We start from the raw sequence: 27,790 nt of genomic DNA on the forward strand, positions 1-27,790 counted from the left end.
ACCACTTCATTAAGTATTAGTAAATGTACTAGAATGTATTCTGTAAAAATAATGAAGTCCCAAGAATCCGAGACCCCAGTCCTATATTTGCTGAAAATAAAAATCTTCCTGTTCCTCAGGAGAGATTTGAGAGGTAGGGCATCCGCTAACTAGCAGGATTCTATTTTATAGTAAAATCAAAAGAGATTAAATTTCCAAGGTGTTTATCTCATTTCAACTCCTTGACTCGTTCAACCAGAAATGGACCCAAGCCACGATTTTTTTTAATTAATGCCTTATTTTTATGTACTGTTGCTATAAGTTTATAACCTCTAACTGAGGTCCCCAAACTGTGCAGTTTAGGAGGGGTGCGGCTGGGGTCCTGGTCAGCCCCCACAGCGCCACCCAGCTCCGCTCCTGGCCTCTCACCGAGGGCCCTGGCTGCTGGCTCCTCCCACAGCTGTGGCCTCAGTCTCTGACCCCTTATTCTTGTCCATGGTCCTGGCGGGATGGGGGGGGGCATGCGGTAAAAAGTTTGGGGACCACTGCTTTAACGATAACCTGCTACAAGACTGAGAGCACAGGTGAAACAAACAAGTCTTCCTACTTTCAGTTCTGGTGCCAGAACAAGGTCCAAGGAAGCCCACAGCTGCAACTGCAGGGAAATTCCTGCTCAGCCTTGAGCTGGACCATGCTTAGTGCTGGTGAAATCTTCGGGGAATCTAGCTGCAGAGCTCTAGCACGTCTCTACTGAGCATGTGCAATCTGCATTTTCACAAAGGCTTATCATCACATGGCCAAAGCTGGATAGATTTTCATGGGGATGGCAAAAGGCACACCCTTGACACAAAGGTCATCACCCTGCTAAATTTAAAGTTCCTGCTCCAAAGCATGGGGTGTGCTCTTCTCAAAGGAAAGGTCACTAGAAGTTTTTTTTTAACATGAGCAAAACAAGGTATTTTCCCCTGGCCTCATTCTCATAAATGCCTGGAATTTCCCCTTCTCCGGCCCCGAAGTCAACCTGAGGCAAACACTTGGCATGTAAAATTTCAGCCTGAAGGGTTAATGTTTGGCAAAGATGCATACAACTGAAAACAAGGTCTTACAGCATCAGGCAAGCTTAACAATAGGCAATTCTATATTAAATACTGCAATACTTGTATCAAGGTCAACAAGCAAAATTCAAACTCAGCATCTGTTTTGGAAACTGATTGGGATGATAGACTTTAGGACGCTGTAGGGAGCTGCAAAGCTATTAAGTTGACTCATTCTAGAATCAAACCTCACTAATGTAGCTCTAACTCAGGAAGAAATAAAATCTTCTAATTTCTGGAAGCTAAAACTGAAACACCGATACAAAAAAGTTTTCATCTAGATTTTCTAATTAGCTACAATTGACAGAACTAAAAGTTATTCAAATAAACAGAAATGAAACAAATCCCAGAATATCCTGCACACAATTATATGCATTGATGATGATTGATGAACACAATTACTGTATAGGCCAAATCCTGCCTCATTCATAACAACCCAGGAAGGGGGTGAAATGAAGTATACGATTCAGTTTTCACCTCATTAAGTTGTATTTTCATGTCCAGAGAAAGGTTTAGGTGATCTAACCATCCAACTCCATGGATGTCCTAAATTCCACCAGGAAATCTGCACCTCTTAGGCCATCTGCACAAAAGCAGGGTATTTGCTTGGAGAAAGTATGTATCCCTGCTATCCCACTGGCTTTCCCTCTCCACTGGCAGCACCTATGGAAGTCCTATCCAAGCCTACTCTCCACCCACCCATCCCCACACTGGCAGTAGATTTTATTGCACCAATACTCTTAGTATCAGGAATTTCTGCCAGTGCACAGAGAAGCTGTTGCCCTGTTGAGGCAGACAAACTCCTATGCGTTTGGTGGAAGTGGGGCAAAGGCTGCAGATAATTCTGGCCAGCACATAACATGCATTTCTTCTCCCCTGTACCTAAAACCAGAGGGCGTGATTTGGCTATACCATTCTATAAGTGCACTAAGTCATCCACAAAGGTCAAAGATCAAGGACGGTGTGAATCCGTTGCTCAATGGAGAAGGTGAGCTGGTAATGGAAGAGGATAGTAAGGCAGAGCTTCGCTACTTTGCTTCAGTCTTCTCCCAGAAAACATGTGATCGGCTAACTAGCAAAGTTACCATAGACAATACAGAGGAAGGGATTCAGATTGTGATAAGTAAAGAACACATTAGAGATCTTCTGACCAATTTGAATTAATTCAGATCAGTGGGGCCTGATGCTATTCACCAGGGGTACCAAAGGAATTAGCTGAAGAAATCTCAGAGCTACTGGCAATATTATTTACAAACTCATGATGACAGGAGAGGTAATAGTGCCCATCTTTTAAAAGGGGGGAAAGGAGGAGGCAGGAAACTATATACCAATCAGCCTAACTTTGATACCTGGGAAGCTACTAGAGCAGAGGTGGACAAACTTTTTTGCCTGAGGGCCACATCTGGTTATGGAAATTGTATGGCAGTACCAGTGTTCTCTGACACTTTTGTATTTTTAGGTCTGATTTTATAAGCAAGTAGTTTTTAAGTGAGGTGAAACTTGGGGGTGCACAAGAAAAATCAGACTCCTGAAAGGAGTACAGTAGTCTAGAAAGGTTGAGAGCCACTGGTCTAAATAACACTTAGTCCTGCCATGAGTGCAGAGGACTGGACAACCTCTCAAGATCCCTTCCAATCCCACGATTCTATAAAATACCCAGACATCAGCAAGGCTTTTGACAGTCCCACATGACATTCTGATAAGTAAGCTGGAGAAATGTGGGCTTGACACAACTACCATTAAGTGGATACGTAACTGGTTAAACAGCCACAAACAAAAAGAGTAACTTAATGGAATGTCGTCAGATTGGAAGGAGATCTCAAGTGGGGTTCCACAGGGATCTGTTCTGGGTCCAACATTGTTCAACATCTTTATTAACGACCTGGATGTAGATGTAGAAAGCACACTGATCAAGCTGGCAGATGACACAAACCTGGGGTGGGGCGGTGCCAATACTTTAGAGGATGGAGCTAACATTCAGGTGGATCTTGAGAAATTGAAGAACTGGGCTATAGACAACAAAATGGAATTCAACAAAGACAAAAATGTCAGGTGCTACACTTAGGGAAGAAAAACCAAATGCACAAATGCAGAATGGGAGGAAACTGGCTTTGCAGTAGCACTACTAAGAAGGATCTGAGAGCTGGGATGGATCACAGACTCAACATGAGTCAGCAATGCGATGCTATTGCAAGAAAAAGCAAAAGCAATTTTAGATTGCTTTAACAGAGGCATAGCATGCAAGTCACAGGAGGAGAGAGTACCGCTCTACTCGGCACTGGTTAGGCCTCAGCTGGAGTCATGTGTCCAATTTTGGCCATAAGTGTACAAAAAGGATGTAGAGAAACTGGAAAGGATAAAGAGGTGAGTGACAAATATGATCAAAGGGATGAAATGCATGCCACATGAGCAAACACTAAAGGAACTGAGTATGTTTAGTTTGGAAAAGAGGAGATTAAGGGGGATATCATAGAGGTCTTCAGATACTTGAAAGGCTGTCATAAAAAAGAAAGATGGAGAAAAGTTGTTCTCTTTTGCCACAAAGGGCTGTACAAGAGGCAATGGGTTCAAAAACTACAGCATAGCAGATTTAGCTTAAATCTCAGGAAAAACTTCCTAATTGTAAGAATAGTAGGACAATGTAATGGACTATCTTGAGAAGTTGTGGAAGCTTCTTCCTTGGAGGTTTTCAAAAGGAGGCTGGATAGCCATCATTCTTGGATGGTATAGACAACAAATCCTGCATCTTGGCAGGGGGTTAGACTAGATGACCCTTGCGGTCCCTTCTAACCTATAATTTGTAATTAAATACTTATGTGAACTTAGTGCTTTATATGAAAGCCTTGAACATTAAAGTAATCTGCTTTTTCAGAGATGGCTCAATTTTGCAGTGGTTGCAGGAAAAAAATTCCCTATCAGCCAGAAATAGTACAGCACAGGCAGGAGAAGTTTCCTACAACAGCCTGCCAGTGTACCTCAACCCTGTCTGGGAAGGTGAGCACTTAAGGATCCAAGTGGAAGGCATTTCCATAGTCAGTCGTCTTTGGACTCTGCTAAGACTACTAACAACAAAGCCAACTGTGGTGGGAGTGGTTTAGTGGTGTGAAAACAGTCCGCTAGAAACTAGTCTAAGATCAAACTCATTTCATGCAGGCCACCAAAGCCATCAGATAGGAAAACCTTCACCACTCACCTTTACTTTTACAATGCTGACTGCTCATTTAAAAAAAAAAAAATTATTGGTGGGATATTGTTGTACTGAGACATTTTTTTAAAATAAACTCTGAAGTATATGCCCCAATCCAATAGTGAATCATGACTATTCACCCCAATACAAGCTACAGATATCATAAGAACTATGTGAGCAGGCTGGAATGCATAAATCTTTATTTTTCCTGAAGGGTCTGTAATAGACCAATTTAAAGCCTCTGGATTGGAAGGCTTAAAGTAAATCCCACTATAAAGGTATATTCCACCTGGCTGAGTTCTGGAAAACCAGTGAAAAAAATTTTTTTTTCTGTGCCAAATGGCGTATATGAAATACTTACACGGCTAACATAGCAAGTTCCACCTCTTCACCTACTGCATTGACAGCAAAACCTGCCTTCACCAACCATTAAAGGGACTGGTAAACTTGGTCATCTGTTAATCAACCTTCTAATAGGCACAGAGCAGCAACATACCCTATATGTTTAGTGTTACTTTTGGGTTCCTAAGGCATTAGCATGGCTGTCTATCAGAGTTTAAGATCCTATGTGGAGCTGCAGAGCTGTTTAGCTCCTTTACCCAGATGGCCAGACCAAATGGGTCTCATTGGCTCCAACTGAGGAGCAGAAAAAAAGTGAGTCTCTGAGCCAGAAGATTTCTAGAGAAAGAGTCAGGAGAAACCCAAGAGAGAGAGAGAGACAGGCTAAGGTTTATGGTTTTCGAGTACAGACCTGCTTTAGGGCTGTGTTAGATCAGTTAAGAAAAAAAGACAATGTACTGGAATGCTAAACTGTATTATACTGTTCAGCCATTGGTGGCATTATGTGTCATACATTATTTAAAAGTTCATAACAGCCATACCTTGCAGAGCATTCAAGAATCTTACGATGAACACAGCTCGTGTGTATAAGCAAGCTCTATAGTCAGTCCATATCTGGAACAGAAGCGTGACATGGTGTCAGGAGTAAACTAAGAACAGAAACAGAAGGAAAACTGCAACAAAGCTTGTGGACTGAAGGAACAAAACAAAAGTTACAAGATCTCATCAACATGCTACTCTTCAGTGCCCCAGAAAACTTCAGCATTGACAAACCTTCAGAACAAATGGAAACAATATTTTGCAAGATTTCAAATTGCAAACAAACTCCACAAAACCTGGAGATATACAGATAGCTTCTTTAATATATGCTATGGGGAAATCAGCCAGAGTATATCTTCAAATCTTTTGACTTGACTGAAGACCGTCATAAAGATTACTATGAAAGGGTTCTGGATACGTTTGATACATACTCAGAGAAATGTGATTTATAATATTTTCACCAGAGAATTCAAGAACCAGGGGCAATATTGAATATTTTAAATTCGCTCTGTGTACATTGGCTGTAAACGGCCATTTAGGAAATGCAAACTATGAAAACATCAGATGCACACTGCTTATTGGGTTCACAGATAAAACCCTGTCACAGCTGCTGCACCTGAGGAGCTATTCAAAAAACAAGGCAGTCTGAGCTGATGAGACAGCAACACCAGCAGCAAGTTGCCAAGCTTGAAAGACAAGACACTACCTGAGCAGTTGTTAACAGATGCAGCATGAGCGCTAAAAGTCATTACATTGAACCCGAGGCCAAAAAAAAAAAAAAGCAGCGAGAGAGAGAAGGACAAATTCCAGCCTACATGCATAAGGGTATGGAAAAAAAAGTCATATCCCAAGATAGGATACACATCCAGCCAGAAGCAAACAGTGTAATAAATGCATGAAATATGGACTTTGGCAGCTGTTTGCCACTCCAAAGCAGTCAGGGAATTGATTCATATTACAGACAGACAATCCAGAGGCATTGTTTCCGGGATCTATCACTTTCAATAATACAGAGCCTGCCTGGAGAGTGAAACTGAATATTCATGGTAAGACTATTGGCTTTCAACATGACTCAGGAGCTGATGTCAGAGTCATTTTAGAGGGGACTTACAATCAGGTCCGGCCTTAGGGAAAATGGCACCCTGGGCAAACTTGTATTTTGGTACCCTTTGAGTCCGAGAACAGCAGCCTGGGGTGCAGGGCTCAAGGACCAGCTCCTGGCGTTGGAGCCTGGCTGAGCAGCACAGGGAAGAGTTTCTGAGCCCATGGGCTCCTCCGCACATATACTCCTGACCACCGAGCAGAAGGAGAGTGGGTGGGCAGCTACCTCCCATGCCTGCAGGAAGGGGGGTACTCAAGGACTAGCCCGCTGGCTCCTTAGGGGCAAGCCCTGCTGCCTTCACTTCCCCGCCAGGCTAGCAGCTCCAGGTGGCATCCCCCACTCCCTGCCCAGGGGCTCCAGCTCCGGGCTCGCCTGCACGCAGTGGCTTGGCAGTTCATAACCCCAGCACCTCTGGGCTCCTGACCAGCAGCCACCACTCTATGGCCACCCACCTCTGAAAGCAGCGCCAGAAGTAAGGGTGGCAATACACCATTCCATGCAACCCTTACTTCGGTGCTGCTGATGGCAGGGGCACTGCCTTCAGAGCTGGGTGCCTGGCAAGCAGCCACTGCTCTCCAGCTTGAGCCCCATTACAAATTAAGCACTTCCCGCATTCACTTCCATTCCGGCAGCCCCAGCCCACCAGCTTGTGGCACTCAGATCGCGCCCCCCTGACCACAGTGCCTGGGCAGTCCCCCACACTACTCACCCCTAGGGCCGGCACTGCTTACGATCACCTTTAAGCCCTCCCAAAGCTGAAGTCATCTGACATAGCTCTGACAAACCCTGGAGGTATTCTGAACTGCCTGGGCCAGTTCATCACAGAAACAACTTACAAAGACAAAACCTATGCATTCAGACTGTAAGTGATCCAAGGACCACAGATCAACAGCCTTTTCAGCTGCAGTGTGTCAGCCATGATGGGCCGAGTGAGAAAAGGTGGAAGAAGTCAATGGAATATTTGGGGATACTGGACTTTTGAAAGGAGATCCAGGACAAGTAACCTTAAGAGACAATACTGAATCATATATAGTGTCCATGCACCTCACAGGATTCCTATCCCATTATTTCATAAAGTAGACACTGAATTAAAGTGAATGGAGTGGAATGGCATAATCAAAAAAAGCTCTGAGCCAACAGCATGGTGTGCCCCAGTAGTACCAGTTATAAAGAAAAATGGAAAAATACAAATCTGTGTGGATCTTAAAAGACTGAATGAGGCAGTTGTGAGAGAAACATATATCCTCCCAACACTGCATGACTTCCTCCCCAAAGTGAAAGGAGCTACATATTCTCCAAGCTGGATGCCTTGAGTGGATTCTGGCAAATTCCTTTTGCCAAAAGGAGGTGCTAACATGACTACATTTATCACATGCTTTGGGAGATTTTGCTTTTGTAAATTACCTTTTGGGATTTCCAATGCACCTAAAATTATCCAAAGAAAGATGGCAGAATTGTTAAACACAAATGGAGGTGTAGTTTTCATGGATGATATTCTGATATATGGATCTTTGATGGAAGAACACAACAAAACCCTCAAAGTCCTAAGCCTTATCAGTTAGTCTGGAGCTAAATGAGGAAAAATGCATTTTCTGCCTACCTCAAAACAAATTTGTGTGACATGATGTTGCAGTGCACAAACAATTAACTGAGTCAAATGGACCCACGATTAAAGGCAACTGCATCATAATTCCAAATGAAATGAGAGAAGAAATCCTAAACCTCATCCATGAAGGACATCAAGGATTAACTAAATGCTACGAATGGGCCAACCAGCCAGTGTGTTGGTTGGGCACCAGCAAAGACAAAAATGTAGTCCAGCACAACTCCTGATGGGAAAACAACTCAGATTCTTTTCCAAAGTTGGAACAATAGTTGTATCTCTAAAGTGGCCAGACCTGAGGAGAGTAGTAAAATCATATAGAAAGGCTTTAAGACCTTACAAAAACACTCTTACAGCAGATGTCACACAGAGAACTGCCAGCTCTAGAACCTGGTGACTGTGCTCATGTCAAAATGGATGGAGAAAAATGGACAACTCCAGCTGTCATAAAGAAAAGGAATTCAGTACCCAGATCATAGATCGAGACTAACAGTGGAGAGTTCAGCAGAAACCATCAACATCTGCAGTTTGTTCTTCAGAAAAAACAAACAGATGGTAGATGAAGAACAAGGTGGTGACTAAGGATTCCATACCAACCACAGCTAGTCATTGGAACTAACAGACCACCAGATGACCAAGTTGTTATACACTCGGGTCATGTAATTAGAAAGCCAGCATGATTCAGAGACACTTAATAGACTGATACATAATGAACTTCAAAAACTGTGTGATAGTGAAAATATTGTAAATGGTAGGAATGTAAAACTTAAAGGGGGAGATGTAGTGGAATGTATACTGTATTATACCATTCGGCCACTAGGAGGCACTGTGTTAAAATACCTTATTTAAACTTACAACATCCATAGTTGGCAGATCATTAAAGGATCTTATGATGAACACATCTGATGTGTATAAGCAAGTTTGGCAGCCAGTTCATATCTGATACAGGAACATGACAGGCAAACTCTAGGAAGGGGCTGAATTTTATCTGTAACCTAGTGGCTGTGCACAATATGAGAGCAGAGCGGGGATCTCTCCCATTTACAAGGAGATTTGGGGAAAGGCCACTCGGATTAAGCAGTCTTCCTTCAGTATACTGTATCCATAAAAAGTAAATATGAGATGTAAATGCACACAACTCTGGAAATTAAAATTTATGGTTCTCCCAGCAACGGTACCTCACACCCTGGTGCACATGAAACATTTTGTATTACTGTGTTGGATATGAGCTTTTATGCTTTCACAGGTGACAGAAATGTAGCTGAATTATGGTTGCTGCGGGAACCAAATCTTTGAATTTTTTACTTTTGTGTTAAGATCTCAACTGAAATGTCACATGAATATAGGTGTGTGTGTGTGTGTGTGTGTTCGCGCTTGCAGCTCTTCTTTATGAAAAAATAAGGAAAAGAAAGACTTGGCATGTTTCTGGCTATAAGCAGTTATTTAACTATGTAGCCCTTGAATTAAAACTGTGGCTTTCAGAATACAGGGCTCCAAATACTCTCTTCTACGCACACAAGCAAGAGAAGAATCAAGGACCTGTATAACCTGTGCTCTGAAAGAGTCCAGGGTCCCCTAGAAATTACAGCAGGAGATTATATATTCAAAAACTATATCAGGCATACGTGCATACAGCAAAAGTAAGATTACATGGACAACCTTAAACTTTGGCACCTCCTGACTTTTGAGTGTTCAGCTTTGTAACCTCAGCGTTCTATTCCCAATTGTTCTTTAGTGTTCTGTATGTGAGGGCATGTTTATGTGTTACACACACTCTTTAGTAATCCTTATTTATATGTATCATAGTACAGCCAAAGGGCCCCAGTCAGTCTCAGGATTCTGCACTATATGAACACCTAGGAAGACATACCCCAATGACTACAGAAAACAGAAATCTTCAATATAAATGAAGGTTACGGGATAATCTGGAGCCTCATCTAAGTAAGAGGGGGCTCATGCTTTTACTGGGGATCTTCTCTGGTGGGAGGCGGCCTTCCTCATGGTGGACTCAAGGACCAAAGTAAGCTCTGGGGCCAGTTTCCAGTCCCCTGTCCCAACATATTGCTTTTGGCAATATGTTACTCCATTGCAAACTTGTATGGTTTTTTGTCAAAGGGGAGTTCCTCTGACCATACGTTAACCACACAGCATACAGATAACTGCATATTTTGGATTTACCACTTACATACCTATTATGCTGAGAGAATCAGCAGATAACATTGTACATGCCAACTCCATTAGTACAGTCCATTTAAAACACAATAAAATTCATTGTTTTGATACACAAGTGGGTGACTCTAGAATTGTCAATCTATGCACCACATTTTTAAAGTATTAGTTTCATTCTATACCTGAACAAATCACAGGTCTGCAACGTTACTGAGACATAATGTCAGATTCCAGTACCCTGCATGGAGATGAGATCAGGAAGGTCTCATATTCTCCAATAGAGGATAAAAGTTGGAGAGACTCTATGGCAAGAGAAGCTAAATCAGACAAGACAGGAATCATAGAATATCAGGGTTGGAAGGGATCTCAGGAGGTCATCTAGTCCAACCCCCTGCTCAAAGCAGGGCCAATCCCCAACTAAATCATCCCAGCCAGGGCTTAGTCAAGCCTGACCTTAAAAACTTCTAAGGAAGGAGATTCCACCACCTCCCTAGGTAACGCATTCCAGTTTTCACAACCCTCCTAGTGAAAAAGTTTTTCCTAATATCCAACCTAAACCTCCCTCACTGCAACTTGAGACCATTACTCCTCATTCTGTCATCCACTACCACTGAGAACAGTCTAAATCCATCCTCTTTGGAACCCCCTTTCAGGTAGTTGAAAGGAGCTATCAAATCCCACCTCATTCTTCTCTTCCGCAGACTAAACAATCCCAGTTCCCTCACCATCTCCTCATAAGTCATTTTGTTGCCCTCCACTGGATATTTTCCAATTTTTCCACATCCTTCTTGTAGTGTGGGGCCCAAAACTGGACACAGTACTCCAGATGAGGCCTCACCAATGTCAAATAGAGGGGAACGATCACGTCCCTCGATCTGCTGGCAATGCCCCTACATATATACATCCCAAAATGCCGTTGGCCTTCTTGGCAACAAGGGCACACTGCTGATTCATATCCAGCTTCTCGTCCACTGTAACCCCTAGGTCCATTTGTGAAGAACTGCTGTCTAGCCATTCGGTCCCTAGTCTGCAGCGGTGCATGGGATTCTTCCTTTGTAAGTGCAGGATTCTGCACTTGTCCTTGTTGAACCTCATCAGATTTCTTTTGGCCCAATTCTCTAATTTGTCTAGGTTCCTCTGTATCCTATCCCTACCCTCCAGCATATCTACCTCTCCTCCCAGTTTAGTGTTGTCAGCAAACTTGCTGAGGGTGCAATCCACATCATCCTCCAAATCATTAATGAAGACATTGGACAAAACCGGCCCGAGGACCGACCCTTGGGGCACTCCACTTGATACCGGCTGCCAACTAGACATGGAGCCATTGATCACTACCCGTTGAGCCCGACACTCTAGCCAGCTTTCTATCTTGCAGAGAAGTCTTGCAGAGAAAATCCTTAGTAACAGCAACTCAGGAAGAAGCTCATAGTAAGATTTATGTCTGTTGCTTTTAAATTAAGAATAAAGGAAAACACACCTTAGGAGCATAACTCACGGATACTAAGCCTGCATGTTGAAAGCAATCCAGATTTCAAAGTTTAAAACAATCAGTTTTCTTTATGAATCATGTAAAATGAAAGGAGTTCAAGTTTTTAATGTGTCAAACTGTAAGTGTAACCCACACATCTCCTGAGTGTTGTGTTCTGTCCCATCTAGTAGCACTGAGACCACATAGAGAAAATTATGAGTCTGTTCTTCAGCCTTAGCTAACAAACAGTTGGCTTTTAGCTCATGCGGTAGGGGCTCCTGCATTTAGATTCCAAAGGTCCCAGGTTTGATCCTGACCGGGATCTGTCGGTGTTACACAAGCACATGAAAATGGAAATTTAGCTCAAACTGGAGATGGCTTTGGATTTTAAATGGATTACAGTGTCTTCTCTGCATAGTATTATGAGTGAATCCAGCCTAGTGCTTCTTGCAGATAAAACAATCACATGGTATTTTTAAAGCAAAAATCTGTTTTCAAATGGGAGGTTTCTAATGTCTGAACAAATGGTACATGTGCTGGGGCACCCTGGGAATTGAACAGAGCCATCTGGGCAGCAAATCTGGAACTTCCCCCATGCTCCTGGCCTCCAAATTAAAATTTACAAAAATCCAGAAGGTCACTCAGTCATCCATATTTAATAAGAAACCTTCAAGCAAAAGGAATGACACTCCAGCCAGTAGAGTTTCAGGTAATTAGAATTTTCTTCTTGCTTTCAAGGAGTCATTTGAGCCCACTCATTCCAGAAGAAATTACTCTCAATTTTAAGTGAAGGAAGTTGAATACGCTTCACACCTCCCAAATGAATTTTGGATTATTTTAGCTCTAAGTGTTCTAGAAGATAGCATTAATATATGGTAATTCATTATGGCTGTTGTTTGAAATGGAAAAAGCACCTCACTAACAATACAATTATGCTAAACAATTTTTACAACTCCCTTTTGAAAAAGTTGTGCCCTCCATAGGAATAAAACTTCAAATCACTGATTCCCCTTTAGCCTCTAGATGTAATGGCCTCCAAACTGAATAGATCATCTTTAACTGCAACACCAACATGGTTTCAACTGAGGTAGTGGCACAGTGTCTTACATAACACTCCCAAAAATTCTTGTGAAAGTTACAAACGAAATAGAATGAGAAACATTGAGGGTGTTAGTATCTGCTGCAATCATTCCGATGGTCACTTCTGTTCACTGTGACGTGAGCCAATATAAAATGTGCTTGCACATAAATTCTGAAATAATAGCTGGATATAATTTTATTGCATTCTAAAAAGAAATTGTATTAAACTGAAAAATCAAGAACATATAAAGTGATCCTCAAATATAAATTGCCTTTACAGATCTTGTGTTGGGTTTGCCTATTTAAAACATACATTAAATAGATATCTCAAACAAGATCCTAATTAGCGTGTGTACATACACACACACCGACTAGCATCTCGTTTTATTTCATATGCTGATACACATAGGCTTCCTGGAGGAAGCAATAATCAAACATATGTTACTATCTTGATTTTAGTAAGGCTTTTGATGCAGTCCTACATGACACTGTCATAAGCAAACCAGAGAAATGTGATAGAGGACGTTACTATACGGTGGGGTTGAAAGACGGTACTAAGAGAATAATCATCAATGGTATGCTGTGAAATTGGGAGGGCATATCTAGTGTGGTCCCCCAGGGGACAGTCCTGGGTCTGGTACTATTCAATATTTTTTATTAATGATGTGGACAATGGAGTGAAGAATATGCTTAACAAATCTGGGAATGACTCCAAGCTGGGAGGGATAGCAAGCATTTTGAAGGACATGATTAGAATTCAAAATAATCTTCACAAATTGAAGAACTGATCTGAATTCAACAAGATAAAATTTAATAAAGACAAATGTAAAATACTTCACTTAGGAAGGAAAAATCAAATGCACAACTACAAAATGGGGAATAACTGGCTCGGTGGTAATGCGGCTGAAAAGGATCTGGGGGGGAAGGGGTGACAGTGGATCACAGACTGAAAGAGAGTCAACAATGTCATGCAGCTGTGAAAAAGGCTAATATTCTGGGATGTAAAAAGAAGTAAATCCGATTAATCTGCAGCAAGGGAGATTTAGGTTAGATATTAGGAAAGTTTTCTAACTATAAGGGTAGTTAAGCTCCTGAATAGTGGAAACCACATCAGTGGAGGTTTTTAAGAACAAGCTGGACAAACACCTGTCAGGGATGGTCTAGATTTACTTGGTCCTGCCCCAGCGCAGGGGGCTGGACTTGATGATTTCTCGAGGTCCCTTTCAGTGCTACATTTCTATGATTCTATGAAAATGATCTAATTTTAGTTTCTTTGATGAAAAAATCAGACAAGCATAAGTACACAAGCGTGTATGATACACACACACACAATTTTCAAATGAAAGAATGCTAGAGTGTGTAATTAAAAATAAGATACACAATTCTTCACTTTGGTACATTTGAACTGGGAAGTGTTGCAAGTGAATTAACCTTAAAAAAATTTTACATTGAAAAGCTTTACAAAAGCCTGGCAGATTGAAGATATGCCTTGAGGTCACATAAAGATATCACACGCAGACATGAAATAGAATCCACTGGTACACCCCACAAAGGCAAAATCTTACTTGGAGATTTACTAATTGGAAATCTGAAGTAACTCAACAGCAGGAATCTACCACATGCGGTGGTACTCAGTCAATGTTGATAGCTACTGTAATATTTTATTCCCACATTTTAATGGTACTGCTGCAATTCAGGTACTTACACTATCCTGTACTTATCTCCGTAAAAAGAAAGCTCCAGAAAACAAAGCATTCTGCCAGACCAAAAAAAAAAAGAAACTAAACCCACCTGATTTGTGAGGACTGTAATTGCTTTATAAAGATTAACTGATCAGCCATAGTGCTGCATCAACTATTAATAAGATATGTCTGACAATGAAGAACCCACTGGTAGGTACTAATACTTTGATAGGATTTATCACTATAGCATTCGGCTCTCGATCAATAGGTTAATAAATAATAATAATAATAATAATTAATAATCTCACTAAGAAACAGCATGCACTCAGGTAAACAAAATACACAAGAACATAGCTTATCCACAATTTTTGAAAACTGAATAAGAATGGTTGGTCTCTCTCCACCACTAACCAAAGATTTAATAGCAGATGCTGTAGTGAGGTTTCCTACTATTAAGATTTCCTTAATTTTACTATATTTGCAACACCTTTACTAATATATTATGAAGAGTTATAATAAAAAAAGTTAAACTACAGTTGTCAGATGAATAAAGTACACAGTGAGATACATTATCCTTCTCTACTTAAGGTGAAATATACCCCAGGTGCAAGGAACAACCCACAAAATTCTATGCATGTCAAGGGGAGGGGGGAGCCAGCATGAGGCTAAATAAGCCACTTATGCCCCATATTTGGATTCCATGGATGAGTATCAGATGTCACAAAACATGCCCTGCATGCTACAGAAAGGGTCTTGACATCACTCCTACATAGGCTGGCCTGGATGTGGCCAAGTTCCCATTCGTCCTCAAGATCCATGTTTACAATGGCATGAACACAAGGGTCAGCAGCCACTAGACCAGACCAAGACTTTATATATTTGCCATTGGAAGATGAACATTGATACCAAAAACACCCAAATAAAGGAATAAGTCTCTGAAGATAAACTCATGAAAGGGTTTAGAAAATGACCTTTTTGCTCAGATTGCTAGTAATTTATAAGGTAGCTCCCTCTTCTGGCTTATTATTTAATGACTTGGTGAACACCACAGTTACTTGAATTATATAATATGCAGAGCTGAAATAGAAAGTAACATCTTTCCTCCATTTCTGGTCAGGTACTATCAAGTGCTCATACTGGGATTATAAGAGCTGCTCATCATTATTTCATGTAAGGGATTTAAGTACAATATATCTGAGTAGCACACTAAGACAGACAAGATGAAGGTGACTGACTCTCATGCATAACTCACTCTCACTGCAGAAAGAGTTTTTTTCATAATACAGTATAAATATTAAAAAACAGCAGGAGTATCACAACTGCTTTAAATCCCTGTGCAATTTGCTCCCCAGAAAACAACTGATAAATAGATATGAAGGTGGCTTTACCATTTGTACCCATATAAACTGCATTAAACTTGTGATTTCTTGAGTTCCCATTTACAGAATTACTTATTGGAAATTTAAAGTCCTGAAGTGCAGAACTGTACTACATACTCTGGTCCTTTCAGTTGTATTAGTTCATTCAATACTCTCACATTTAAAGGATATCCTGGGATACCACACTCTGAGGAAAATTCTGATCCCCTTCTCAGCAATGCAGAGGGGGTCTCAGGCAGCAGATTCCAGGCAATTTTTCAGCACATAAAAAACAGAATTTGGAGGGGACAACAAATGTGCACTTGCCCTATACAGACCCCAGCTCCTGGGGAGCCCTAGATGATTACATAGACCTGGCTTTCGGGTGGACAGTGAGATGGGAGGGGTTGGGCAAGTGGTGGTGATTCTGCTGCTGCATCCACAGGCCACAGCCCTCACCTAGATAAGAGTACAGGCCTCATATTTGCTCTAGTGGCCATGGAGTAGCTCCCACAGCCTCTCGATGGCCCAGGAGGAAGATTCATTAATACACAACTCGATCCTCAGGCGGAGTGCCTATTCCTAGAACGTGGAATTTTCCTGCTCCCAGTATTTATCTTCAGGGGAAGTAAAATAAGATTAAATAAGATTACATTAAACATATGGGACTAAAACTTGGCCCCACTGAAGTCACTGATTTCTCAGTTTATTAATGTATTACTTATAACAAAAGCAGTGTTTGTAGCTAGTTATAACACATGTATACACACAGAAGCAGATCTCCCTATTAAACTGTGGGCTAGATATTCAAAAGGTTGCAAGCCTCAAAATGCTGTGATTTTGGCTGACTAATATATGTATATTAGAGAAACAAGGCGGGTGAGGTTATATCTTGTATGGGACCAAATTCTATTGGTGAAAGAGGCAAGCTTTCAAGTTACATGGAGCTTTTTATCAGGACCTAAAGAGCAGCTCTGTGTAGCTCAAAAGCTTGCCTCCTTCACCAACAGAAGTTGTTCCAATAAAAGATATTACCTCACTCACCTTGTCTCCCTAACATTTTGGGACCAACACAGCTACAAAACTGCAAATAATATACATAGAATCAGATCCACAATTTTCAGAAAAGTTACAGCAGGATGCTTCTCCGCAGGATGCAGCTGGAGGAGCATCCAAGGAAAGTTTTACTATCCAAGCACAGATAAAAGCATAACCCCCAGGAGTTGTGGAGGCAGAGGTGAGTAGATCACGTGGAGCATTGAGCCTTGGCCACCGGGAGGGAGGAGAGAGAGGGGAAAGATCCAAGCACTGCTGTGCAGGCACCTGCTGCAGATGGGGTTGGAAGTCCCACTCTGGCAGACCTTGTAAGAATCAACAGAGTAAGGATCTGCAGACCTTAGCAGAGTGAAGAGAATTGACTGGGAGAGGCAAGAAGAGGGCAGGCTGGAGCTGGGGAGTTGGCACTGCCCTAAGTCTGAAGCCTGGAAACGAGGCTGGTTGGGTAACCACATCTGGTACTGAACCATGGAATGGTACTGCCAGAGCCTAGGGAACAAAGACTAACTAGAGGCTGGAGCCAAGAAGCAATGACTAGTTGAGGAACCACATCTAGAACCCAAGAAGCTGAGGGACTTGGGTACTCCAAGAGCCTGGAAGCTAGCTAAACAACCATAGCTACTTGGGCAGGGAGGCAGGAATTCTTTGCATGCCTGGTAAAAGTTTCCTCAAGCTTGTCTGAACAGTGCACAGTGCTTTTTATGTCAAGCAGCAAGAGCCCAACATGTTTAATCAGAGATTTACAAAACAAAAAGGAAATCACAAAATAAAATACTTTAAGTTACAATTGCTAAGTGCCATTTTAGAGGAAAATATATAATGAAACTCATCCATTAAATAATTGCCGTTAGAAACTGAGAAAAAGGTTCTATAAACCATTCTGATACCAATCATAGTACCCAATTCCTGCGCGTGTGCGCACCCACCATTAAGCTTAACAGTTCTCAACAATCAGCATCCAAACAATCTTAACTCTTTCACTCCAAGAAAACACTACAAGTGTAAATAAGCCAAAACAATCCATTAATCCTTAAGCTTTCTCTCATGACTGGTATATAAACTATTTAATACCATACTCTTTTACAGTGTTTGTATGAATAAGTTCTGGTCTTTCACACAACCACACATAATCCATAAAGATTTAAATGAAAGTTCTTTCAAAACCCATCAACATATAAACACAACCAACTAGTAATCTTTTCTTACTGAGAAAAATGGTTCCATACAGCCCTAATAGACATATCATTTAAGAAAGCTATCCTATGACTATAAACTAAATATAACTTAGTTCAGATCATAAAACTATGCCTGTTACATTAAAACAAACTATATTTAAATTAACCTCAGATTTGATACTACAGAACGAATAGGAATATATTCAATTATCCAAAGTCATCATGTAAAAAAAAAAAAAAGATATATAAGGCCCTGGTCTAACACAGCCAAATGAAGGGTCACATATCTAGGAAAGAGAAGAAAGGGAGCCCTGTATCCTGGAAAGCAATGACCTTGAAAAGACCATAGGGGTCACAGTAGTTAAACAATTAAACATGATGATGATAAGCCAGGGTGATGCTTTAGCTAAGAGGGTGAACATGATCCTTGTGTGTATAAGCTGGAAAATATGAAGTAGGAGCATGGGGAGGTAATATTACTTCTGTGCATGGCATTAATGAGACTATTACTGGAATACCGTGTCCAATTCTGATGTCCACACTTCAAAAACTATGTTTAAAAAATTGGAAAGGATTCAGAAATGAGGTGCAAGTATGATTTATGGTCTGGAAAACATGTAGTATACTGAGAGACTAAAGATGCTCAACCTATTTAGTTTATTCAAGAGAAGATTACAAGTCTAAAAGTACCTACATGGGGAAAAGATTTCTGATTTATTTTCATGTTGGTTATTCAGGGCTTGATTTACCCCTGCTTTACTGCAGTTTTATGCTGATAGAACTCCATTGATTTCCATGGAATGACACTGATATAAAACTAGAGTGGTGAATCAAGCCCAAGGTTATTTAATTTAGGTCTTGTTTTGTTGTTTTTGAGAGAAAGCTATGGCAAAGAAATGGGTCTTGCAACTATACTTGAAGGTGATGAAATTCAAGTTAATTAACTCCCTCACGTCTTCTAATCCCCTCAGATGGCATACTTCCCACACACATTCTTATAACCAAATTCTACATAGTAGCACATTTCACAATATAGAAAAGTACTGTAGTCTATCAAGTACTATTTCTCCACAGAGTGGAAAGGCTGTAAGAGCATGCATGAAGTTAACATGCTAGTTAGTGTCTATAAATCAAGTGGCACCCATGTCAGTAGTGCTGCTTCCAATTCCTTAAATAAATAAAGTTTCAAGACTGGGGAGCAGAAAATTCACATTGTAAGCAGATTTCAAGTTGTAGGTGCCTAAGGTGTTCACTTTAATGTTGATGACTTCAAAACACACATTTTAGTTAACAGTTCCTTTAAGCAAATTACTACTACATTGAATTTAAAGCCATATGCAACTTATACGAAAGCTAACAGTTTACTGTAAATCAAAGACTAAGAGTTCATTGTTTAGAAATATTATAAAGCAAAGCTTATATTTTTATATGGAGGTAGGGTGGTCTAGAATTTACAGCAAGAGACTGGAGTAGAGTCCTAGGTTCTGTTCCTGGCTCTGCTAATAACTTATGTGATCTTGGGAAGGTGATTTAGAGCAGTGGTTCTCAACCAGGAATCCGGGGGCCCCTAGGGGGCCACAAGCAGGTTTCAGGGGGTCCACCAAGCAGGACTGGCATTAGACTCGCTGGGGTCCAGGTCAGAAAGCCGAAGCCCCACCTCATGAGCCTGAACCCTGGGGTCCTGAGCTCCACCACCCGGGGTTGAAGCCAAAGCCTGAGCCACTTAGCTTCATGGGAGCCCCTGTGGTATGGGGTCCCAGGCAACTGCCCTGCTTGCTACCCCGTAACGTTGACCCTGGCTTTTATATGCAGAATACCAGTTGTTGTGCCACAGGTAGGCCGTGGAGTTTTTATAGCATGTTGGGGGGGCCTCAGAAAGAAAAAGGTTGAGAACCCCTGATTTAGAGCCTGATTTTCAGAAAGTGCCGAGTACTTACAACTATGTCAATAATAATTGGGGGTGCTTAGCACCTCTGAAAATCAGGCCCTTTATCTCTGTGTCTCAGTGCATCCATTTGTAAATAGGATATAACCATACCTCTCCCCACACAGCTTTTTGAGGCTTTAAATTAAACTAATTTAGTATGCATAAAATTCTTTGGGATCCTTGGAAGAAAAACAGAATGTAAGTGTGAAATACATTTTATTCATGCTAGGTAGAAATAATATCTGAAATAGGATTTTTGTTTCAACACAGCAAGACTAAATCAAACATGATTATCTTTGCTTTGATTGTTGTGTTTAACTTACTGTGCTCTGCATTTTAAATATTCGCTTCTGTTTTCTGTTATGCAAATGAACATTTTTCATCTCATTTACATCTATTTTTGATAAAGAACAATTTTCATCCCTAATCTAAAAGAAATGTCACTGTACACAATTCTGGAATCTAATTGATGGAGCACCACAAGGAATTTGCATGCATTCAAAAGTACCTGAAGCAAGTAGTGCCTAGAAACCACATTGATTGATAGAATATAAATATAGAGATAGATATGTGTGCATTTACTGTGGTGTCTAGTATTGTAGATAAGGCCTAAATCATCATCAGCTGGTGTAGATACATTGATGCAAACCCTAGTACACACAGATAAGCCACTAGGTCCACAAATGCAGTTTCAAGCAGGAATTTCCAACCTATGAGTATAAGAAGTGTTTCAGCCTCCCTCTGAGGCAGAAAGAAGTAGGGATCGGAACAGCGAGGACCTGCAGGAAAAATTCTAGGAGCAGCCTAGAAGCTTATATTGTGGTCGTTGTTATTTAAATTCCTATTCACGGCACACTTCAGGAAAGGGAAAAGTTTGGTCTTTATCCAGAGTTCTTATACTTTGCTTGTAACAAGAATAGAATCCCACCTGTTATAGTGATGCCCCCTTGTAAGGATTATATGCACCTCTGCAAAGAATACAGATTAGATTACTGTATATGTCCCTAGATATGAGTACCGTTTAGTGGAAAAAGCGTAATCTAAAAAATGGAAAAAAGAGTATGTGCCAAATTCATCTCAAAAGTAAACACACTGAAGTGAATAGATTTACAATGCTAGGTGTTAATTTGGCCCTATAAGTATAATTTGTTTGGTCAAATTAAGCTTGTATTCCTTGGTTTCCTGCTCTTGTCCTAGCAAGTCACCTCTCTGAAGTTCATCTAGCCTCCATGATGAGTAAGAACCACAGAAAGATGTACGAGAGAGCTTTCATTTTAAGTCATTGGTCAAAACTGGATTCACGATATCATCACTGATGGCAGAATGGGATTCTTTGTTCCTATATTGAATATTTATGATCTTCTTATTCTTAAGGAATGAGTAAGTCTGGTTCTAGTTCCCGGTCAGTGAATTGGCCTTGTTTGAATCTAATTTATTTAATATTTACTTTTGGGTTTTCAGTAATTTAAATGTTTTCTTTAACACTGAGCTCAAGATAGGCCTTGTTAGCAAGTTAATTGAAAAAAATAGCACTGAACGATCTCTGAAGAAGTGGTGTTTTACCCATGAAAGCTTATGCCCAAATAAATCGGTCAGTCTTTAAAGTGCCACCAGACTCCTTGTTGTTTTTGTGGATACAGACTAACACGGCTATCCCCTGATACATAGCACTGAACATACATTTCGTTCTGTCCTGTACAGCGTATGATAACCCACTAATCAGAATTACATTAATCTAAGTAGGTTTGATACTCATGGATACACAATATGCAAAACCTTCGTTTTCAGGCCCGTAAGATTGCTTTGTACAGTTCTAACTCATCCAAACTTTTCTTTTTAAATCAAGGAAATGCTAAGTTATGACAAGTCTCCAACATTACATGCTGCCTAGGCATTATGATAAATGCTTTCAATCACATACAATATTGTAGTGGGTTTCTTTGGTATTTTCCACTCTTGTAGGTTGAGAAAATATCAAAGAAACCCACCACAGTAGCATTTAGCTTTAAAAAAAAGGGAACTACACAAAGTTGAGAAAACCAATTAAACTGAAGTTAAAAGGAACAGTCACAAGACTGAAATGTCTGCAAGCTGCATGGAAACTATTTAAAAAACAACATACATACCCCATATAAATAAAAATTAAAAAAAAAAAAACAGTAAAAGGACCAACAATATGTCACCATGGCTAAACCACAGAGTTAAAGCGGTGGTTAGAGACAAAAAGACATCCTTTAAAAACTGCAAGTCAAATCTTGACATGGAAAATAGAAAGGAGCATAAACTCTGACAAGTGTAAAAATATAATTAGATAGGCCAAAAAATAATCTGAAGAGCAACTAGCAAAAGACACAAAAAAACAGTAGCAAAGTTTTTTGTTTTTTTTTTAAGTACATCAGAAGTAGAAAGGCTTCCAAACAATCAGTGGGGCCACTGGACAATCAAGGAGCTAAACGAGCACTCAAAGAGGACAAAGCCATTGGGTAGAAACTAAATGAATTCTTTGAATCCATCTTTACTGCAAAGGATGTGAGGGAGATTCCCACACTTCAGCCATTCTTTTTAGGTGACAAATCCAAGGAACTGTCCCAGACTGAGGTGTCAATAGAAGAGGTTTTGGAACAAATTAAAAAATTAAACAGTAATAAGTCATCAAGAGCAGATGGTATTCACTCAAGAGTTCTGAAGTAACTCAAATATGAAATTGCAGAACTTCTAACTGTGGTATGTAACCTATTGCTTAAATCAGCCTCTGTACCAGATGACTGGAGGATAACTAATGGAAACCATTTTTTTTTTTAAAAAAAAGCTTCAGAAGATACCAGCCTATAACTGCCAGGATAAACCTAACTTCAGGACCAGGCAAATCAGTAGACACACAGATTAACATGATGATACGTTGGGGAAGAGTTAACACAGCTTTTGTAAAGGGAAATCATACCTCACCAGTGTATTAGAATTATTTGAGTGAGTTAACAAGCATGTGGACAAGGGTGATCCAGTTGATATAGAATACTTGGATCTTCAGAAAGCCTTTGACAAATTCCTACATCAAAGTCTCTTAAGAAAACTAAGCAGTCATGAAAGAAGAGGGAAGATCCTTTCATGGATCAGTATCTGGTTAAAAGATAGGAAGCAAAAGATAAGAATAAATGGTCCATTTTCAGAATGGAGAGGGGTAAACTGTAGGATCCCCTAAGGATCTGTTCTGGGACCTGTGTTGTTCAACATATTCATAAATAATCTAGAAAAAGGAATAAATAATAAGGTAACCAAATTTGCAGATGATACTATATTACTCAGGATAGCTTTGGATTTAACTAACTGCAAAGAGTTATAAAGGGATCTCACAAAACTGGGTGACTGGAAGACAAAATAGCTCATGAAATTCAGTGTTGGTAAGTGCAAAGTCATGCACATTGGAAAAAAAATCCAACTGGATATACAAAAGGATGGGATCTAAATTACCTGTTACCACTCAGGAAAGACCTTGGAGTCATAGTGGACAGTTCTCTGAAAGCATCTGCTCAGTGTGCAGTGGCAGTCAAAAATCTCACAGTGTTAGGAATCATTAGTAGGGCCCTACCAAATTCCTGGTCCATTTTGGTCAATATCATGGTCATAGGATTTTTAAAATAGTAAATTTCATGATTTCACCTGTTTAAATCTGAAATGTCACAGGGTTGTAATTCTAGGGGTCCTGACCCAAAAAGGAGTTGTGGAGGGGGTCGCAGGGTTATTGCGGGAGGGGTTGCGGTACAGCTACCCTTACTTCTGCGCCACTGCTGGCGGGGGCACTACTTTCAGAGCTGGGCAGCTGGAGAGCGGCGGCTGCTGGCCGGGAGCCCAGCACTGAAGGCAGAGCCACCGCCAGCAGCAGGGCAGAAGTAAGGCTGGCATGGTATGGCATTGCCACCCTTACTTCTGCGCTGCTGCTGGAAAGGTGCTGCCTTCAGAGCTGAGTGCCCAGCCAACATATGCCACTCCCCCGCTGCACAGCTCTGAAAGTAGTGCAGAAGAAAGAATGGCAATACCATGACCCCCCCCTAAAATAACCTTGCAACCCCCCTGCAGCTCACTTTAGCGTCAGGACCCCCAATTTGAGATACACTGGTCTCCCCCATGAAATCTGTATAGTATAGTATAGAGTAAAAGCACACAAAAGACCAGATTTTATGGTCTTTTTTTCATGAAAAATTTTTTCATGACATTTTTCATGGCCGTGAATTTGGTAGGGGCCAAATCATTAGGGAAACAAATAGATAATAAGACAAAAAATATCTTAATGCCTCTATATAAATCCATGGTACACAACACACATCCAATACTGCATGCAATTCTGATCACCTCATCTCAAAAAAAGATACATTAAAATTGGAAAATGCACATGGAAGGGCAACAAAAACTATTATGGAGTATGGAACAGCTTCCATACAATAAGTGATTAGAAAGACTGGGACTGTTCAGCTTAGAAAAGAGACAACTAAGGGGGGACATAATCGAGGTCTATAAAATCATGAATGGTGTGGAGAAAATGAATAAGGAAGTGTTATTTATCCCATCCCATAAGCCAAGAACTAGGGTCACCTAATGAAATTAATAGTCTGCAAACAAAAAAACAAACAAAAGGAAGTAGGGTACTTCTTTAGACAATGCACAGTCATTGTGGAACTCATTGCCAGGGGACACTGTGATTGCCAAAAGTATCACTGGGCTTAAAAAAGAATTAGATAAGTTAATGGAGGATAGGTCCATCAATTGCTACTAGAGAAAATGGTCGGGATGCAACCCATGCTCTGAGTGTCCCTGAACTTCTGACTGGAAGAAGCTGGGACTTGATGACAGGGGATGGATCACTTGATAATTGTCCTGTTCTGTTCTTTCCCTCTGCATGATCTGCACTGATCACTGTCAGAAAACAAGATACTGGACTAGATGGACCATTTGTCTGACCCAATATGTCCACTCTTATGTTCACATTCTCTCCCAGCAACCATTTCCATCTCCAAATATTTTCATCAGATCTGGGCTGCTGAGCTGTTCACAAAAAACCTGTATCTATATTGTGAACAACATCATCTTCTGATTAACCAACCTCTAGCAGAAGAGATAGGAAAAAACAAAAACCTAAAACCAACTTGTAAAATCCACCGTGGAACTTAAGCTATGGTGGTATAAGTTTAGCAGAGAAAAGTACACATAGCCCACAGCCATTACCAATTTTTTATTCACTACTAAAATGCTGAATCTAAATCCCACCTGGAAGCATATCCACTTTGCAAATCCAAATGGCAGAATACAGGGCAAAAACTCTCCTGATCGGTCATACAGACAGCAAATGCAGAATCCTAAGAAATCCATGCCACAAATCATCATGTTAAGGCCCTTATTTCATATTATTCACATTCCACTGAAAAATCAATGCCGCCACTGAAACATACTCCTTGGCAGCATATTTAAAAACACTTTGGCTGACATTTGTTTTGGGTTTTTTTACATTGTTGCATATTCAAAATCATATGTAATAAAATTATTTCTTCTTACACACAAAGGGAGGCTATTTTGTATTTGGTCACTCATACCATAAACAAATACATTCCAGATTACCTCCCATTCCTCTTTCAGTGTTGAAAAGAAAAATTAAAATGTTACAACGAGATATTGCAAAGCCTCACTCAAATCAGTAGTCTATTGATTTCAAGGGTTAATCCAGTCAGTAAAGGATGACAAGCTGGGCCCTTAGTTACCAAACCAGATGCTTCCTAACAAAACAAAAAAAGAGTTGAAACATTTTCCAAGGCCTCTATGTATTCCAACGATGCAAAATGTTAGAATCCACCCACGGCTAACAAAAAACAGTAACATTTCTCCATCTCTGTGTGTGACACATTCAGAAATGTATACTTCACATCTTTCCAAACCAGTCTACAGCTCTTAGGTTGCCTCTTTCTCCATCATTACAGCAGGGTTCCCCTCATCTAGACATGGCTGAGTTTAAGTCAGTTAAATAGGATACACATGCCCAGAGAGCTCTGTTGTTGTAGGGCATGGATTCTGCAGAGACCAAACATCATCTGTTCAAGCATCGCTTACCTTCGGAGACCTCAAACTGTGCTGTTCCATTGAGCTGATACAGGCACCAATCAACTGCATCCTCCCCAGGGGGGCAGCCAACTAGTCAAACAAGCAAAGCCACAGTCAATAACTGTGCAGCTCACACGTTAGTGCTCCCTACAGCAGGCCGAGGAGAGGAAAGAGGGAGGAAGGCTGGGGAGGAGGCCAGAAGAAAAGGGAAAGAGGAGTGAAGCGGGGGAGGGAACAGAGAAAGGGGAGCAGGTGGGGCAGAGCAAGGAGAGGGGAGGAAGGAGGGAGAGGGGAAGAGGAGAGATGGCTGAGAGGTGCCTGGGGGAAGGGAGAACGTTTCTAAATACCCTGCTTTTGGGACATGTGTGTTGCCCTCCCTCCGAGAGACGCCCGGAACTGCTCTTTGCTTTGCTCTCGCTGCCAAGCGCTCGGGGCGCCTCCTCCTTCTCCCGGCGGAGCGGGTGGTGCTTGCCGCCAGCGCAGGCTGACTTGGGGCGCCCAGAAGAGGCTCCGCCCGGAGCTCCTGGAGAAGGCGGTGGCGCCGGCGCAGCCTCCCCACGGCACTGGGCACGGAGAGGCCGCAAAGCAGCCCCAACAGGTGTGAGTGGAGTCCGGGCCCGGAAGGGGGATTGGCCCGGGCACGGGGCTGCACCTCAGAGCGGCCGAACCCGGGGGCGGAGGCTGCATGCTGGCCAGGGGGCTGCAGGAATGTACTGGGGGGAGGCGGGGCCGTGTCAAGGTGTGTGGACGTGGGCGTGTCAGAGCGGGGCGCATCCACCAGGCTGCCGGGGGTCAGCCCTAGGCATGAAGCCAACATCCTGAGTTACCTCAAGCCCGTTTCTGGGTATGGCCTCACTGAGGGATTTTTTAAACTGAACGTAATTGGTTGCCAAGTAATATGTTATTCTGGGCACGCCACAAACATCTGCCCTAGGACCCATCAGGTAAAAAGCACAAAGGCTTGAGAAGCATCCAGACTACCAGGTGCAGAAGGTTTCAGAGTAAGAGCCGTGTTAGTCTGTATTCGCAAAAAGAAAAGGAGTACTTGTGGCACCTTAGAGACTAACCAATTTATTTGAGCATGAGCTTTCGTGAGCTACAGCTCACCTATCTAGAGTTAACTGGTGACCAGTCAAATCAAATTACTCTAGTGTAGACAGGGGTTCTGGAACAATTTGTATAGTGAGAGCTATTGAACCAGATGGTAAACCCTGTATATGATGGGAACCACTTCAAGCCAGGGGGTGCGGTAGCACCGCTAGTTCCAGCCTATGAGTGTAGGCAAGGCAATTTTCATGGACACACAACACCTGCACAAGAGGAGCCTAGGAACTTACATTCACACCCTGCTGCCTGCTACCTTCCTGTGTTTTAGGATTGCAGAGGTGATAATTGCCCATTTCATTCTCAATGGTCTCCTACAACATGTGAACCCCTGATGCTCGCAAACTGTCCCACCTTGTATTTAGCTTGGGCACTCTGGTTACCTTCCCCAGACTTGAGGAAGAGATCTATCTGTGAAGCTCAAAAACATGTCCCTTCCATCAGAAGAAGTTAATCCAATTAAAAGATAAGGAGTACTTGTGGCACCTTAGAGACTAACCAATTTATTAGAGCGTAAGCTTTCATGAGCTACAGCTCACAGCTCACGAAAGCTTATGCTCTAATAAATTGGTTAGTCTCTAAGGTGCCACAAGTACTCCTTTTCTTTTTGCGAATACAGACTAACACGGCTGTTACTCTGAAACCTGCAATTAAAAGATATTACCCTGCCCACCTTGTCAGTTTTCATAGAGAAAATCCTGAGCTGTGAGGTTCAGATTTGAATCTGGGCCTCCCTTAAGTATCAAGGAGAAGGGATGTGGGATTTCAGGTCAAGCCCATATCTGGCTTCATGAATGCATGATGTATGATCACTATGAAAAACAAGACCATTACCATTTGCAG

At 41.4% G+C, this 27,790-nt stretch overlaps 1 protein-coding gene across 1 annotated transcript in view; it reads right to left on the bottom strand.

Annotated features, from left to right (window-relative positions):
- Positions 1 to 26,530, bottom strand: part of PPP2R2C (protein phosphatase 2 regulatory subunit Bgamma) — a 288,985-nt gene extending 262,455 nt beyond the window's left edge. The window contains exons 1-2 of the mRNA XM_073342564.1: positions 26,191 to 26,530; positions 25,853 to 25,933 (exon numbers count right to left, since the gene is read on the bottom strand). Coding sequence (XP_073198665.1) covers positions 25,853 to 25,933; positions 26,191 to 26,530 — 421 coding nt within the window. The remainder of the gene's footprint in view (positions 1 to 25,852; positions 25,934 to 26,190) is intronic.
- Between the last annotated feature and the right edge of the window lie 1,260 nt (positions 26,531 to 27,790).

Source organism: Lepidochelys kempii, chromosome 4 (genome assembly GCF_965140285.1).
Source record: "Lepidochelys kempii isolate rLepKem1 chromosome 4, rLepKem1.hap1, whole genome shotgun sequence".
Lineage (NCBI taxonomy): Eukaryota > Metazoa > Chordata > Testudines > Cheloniidae > Lepidochelys > Lepidochelys kempii.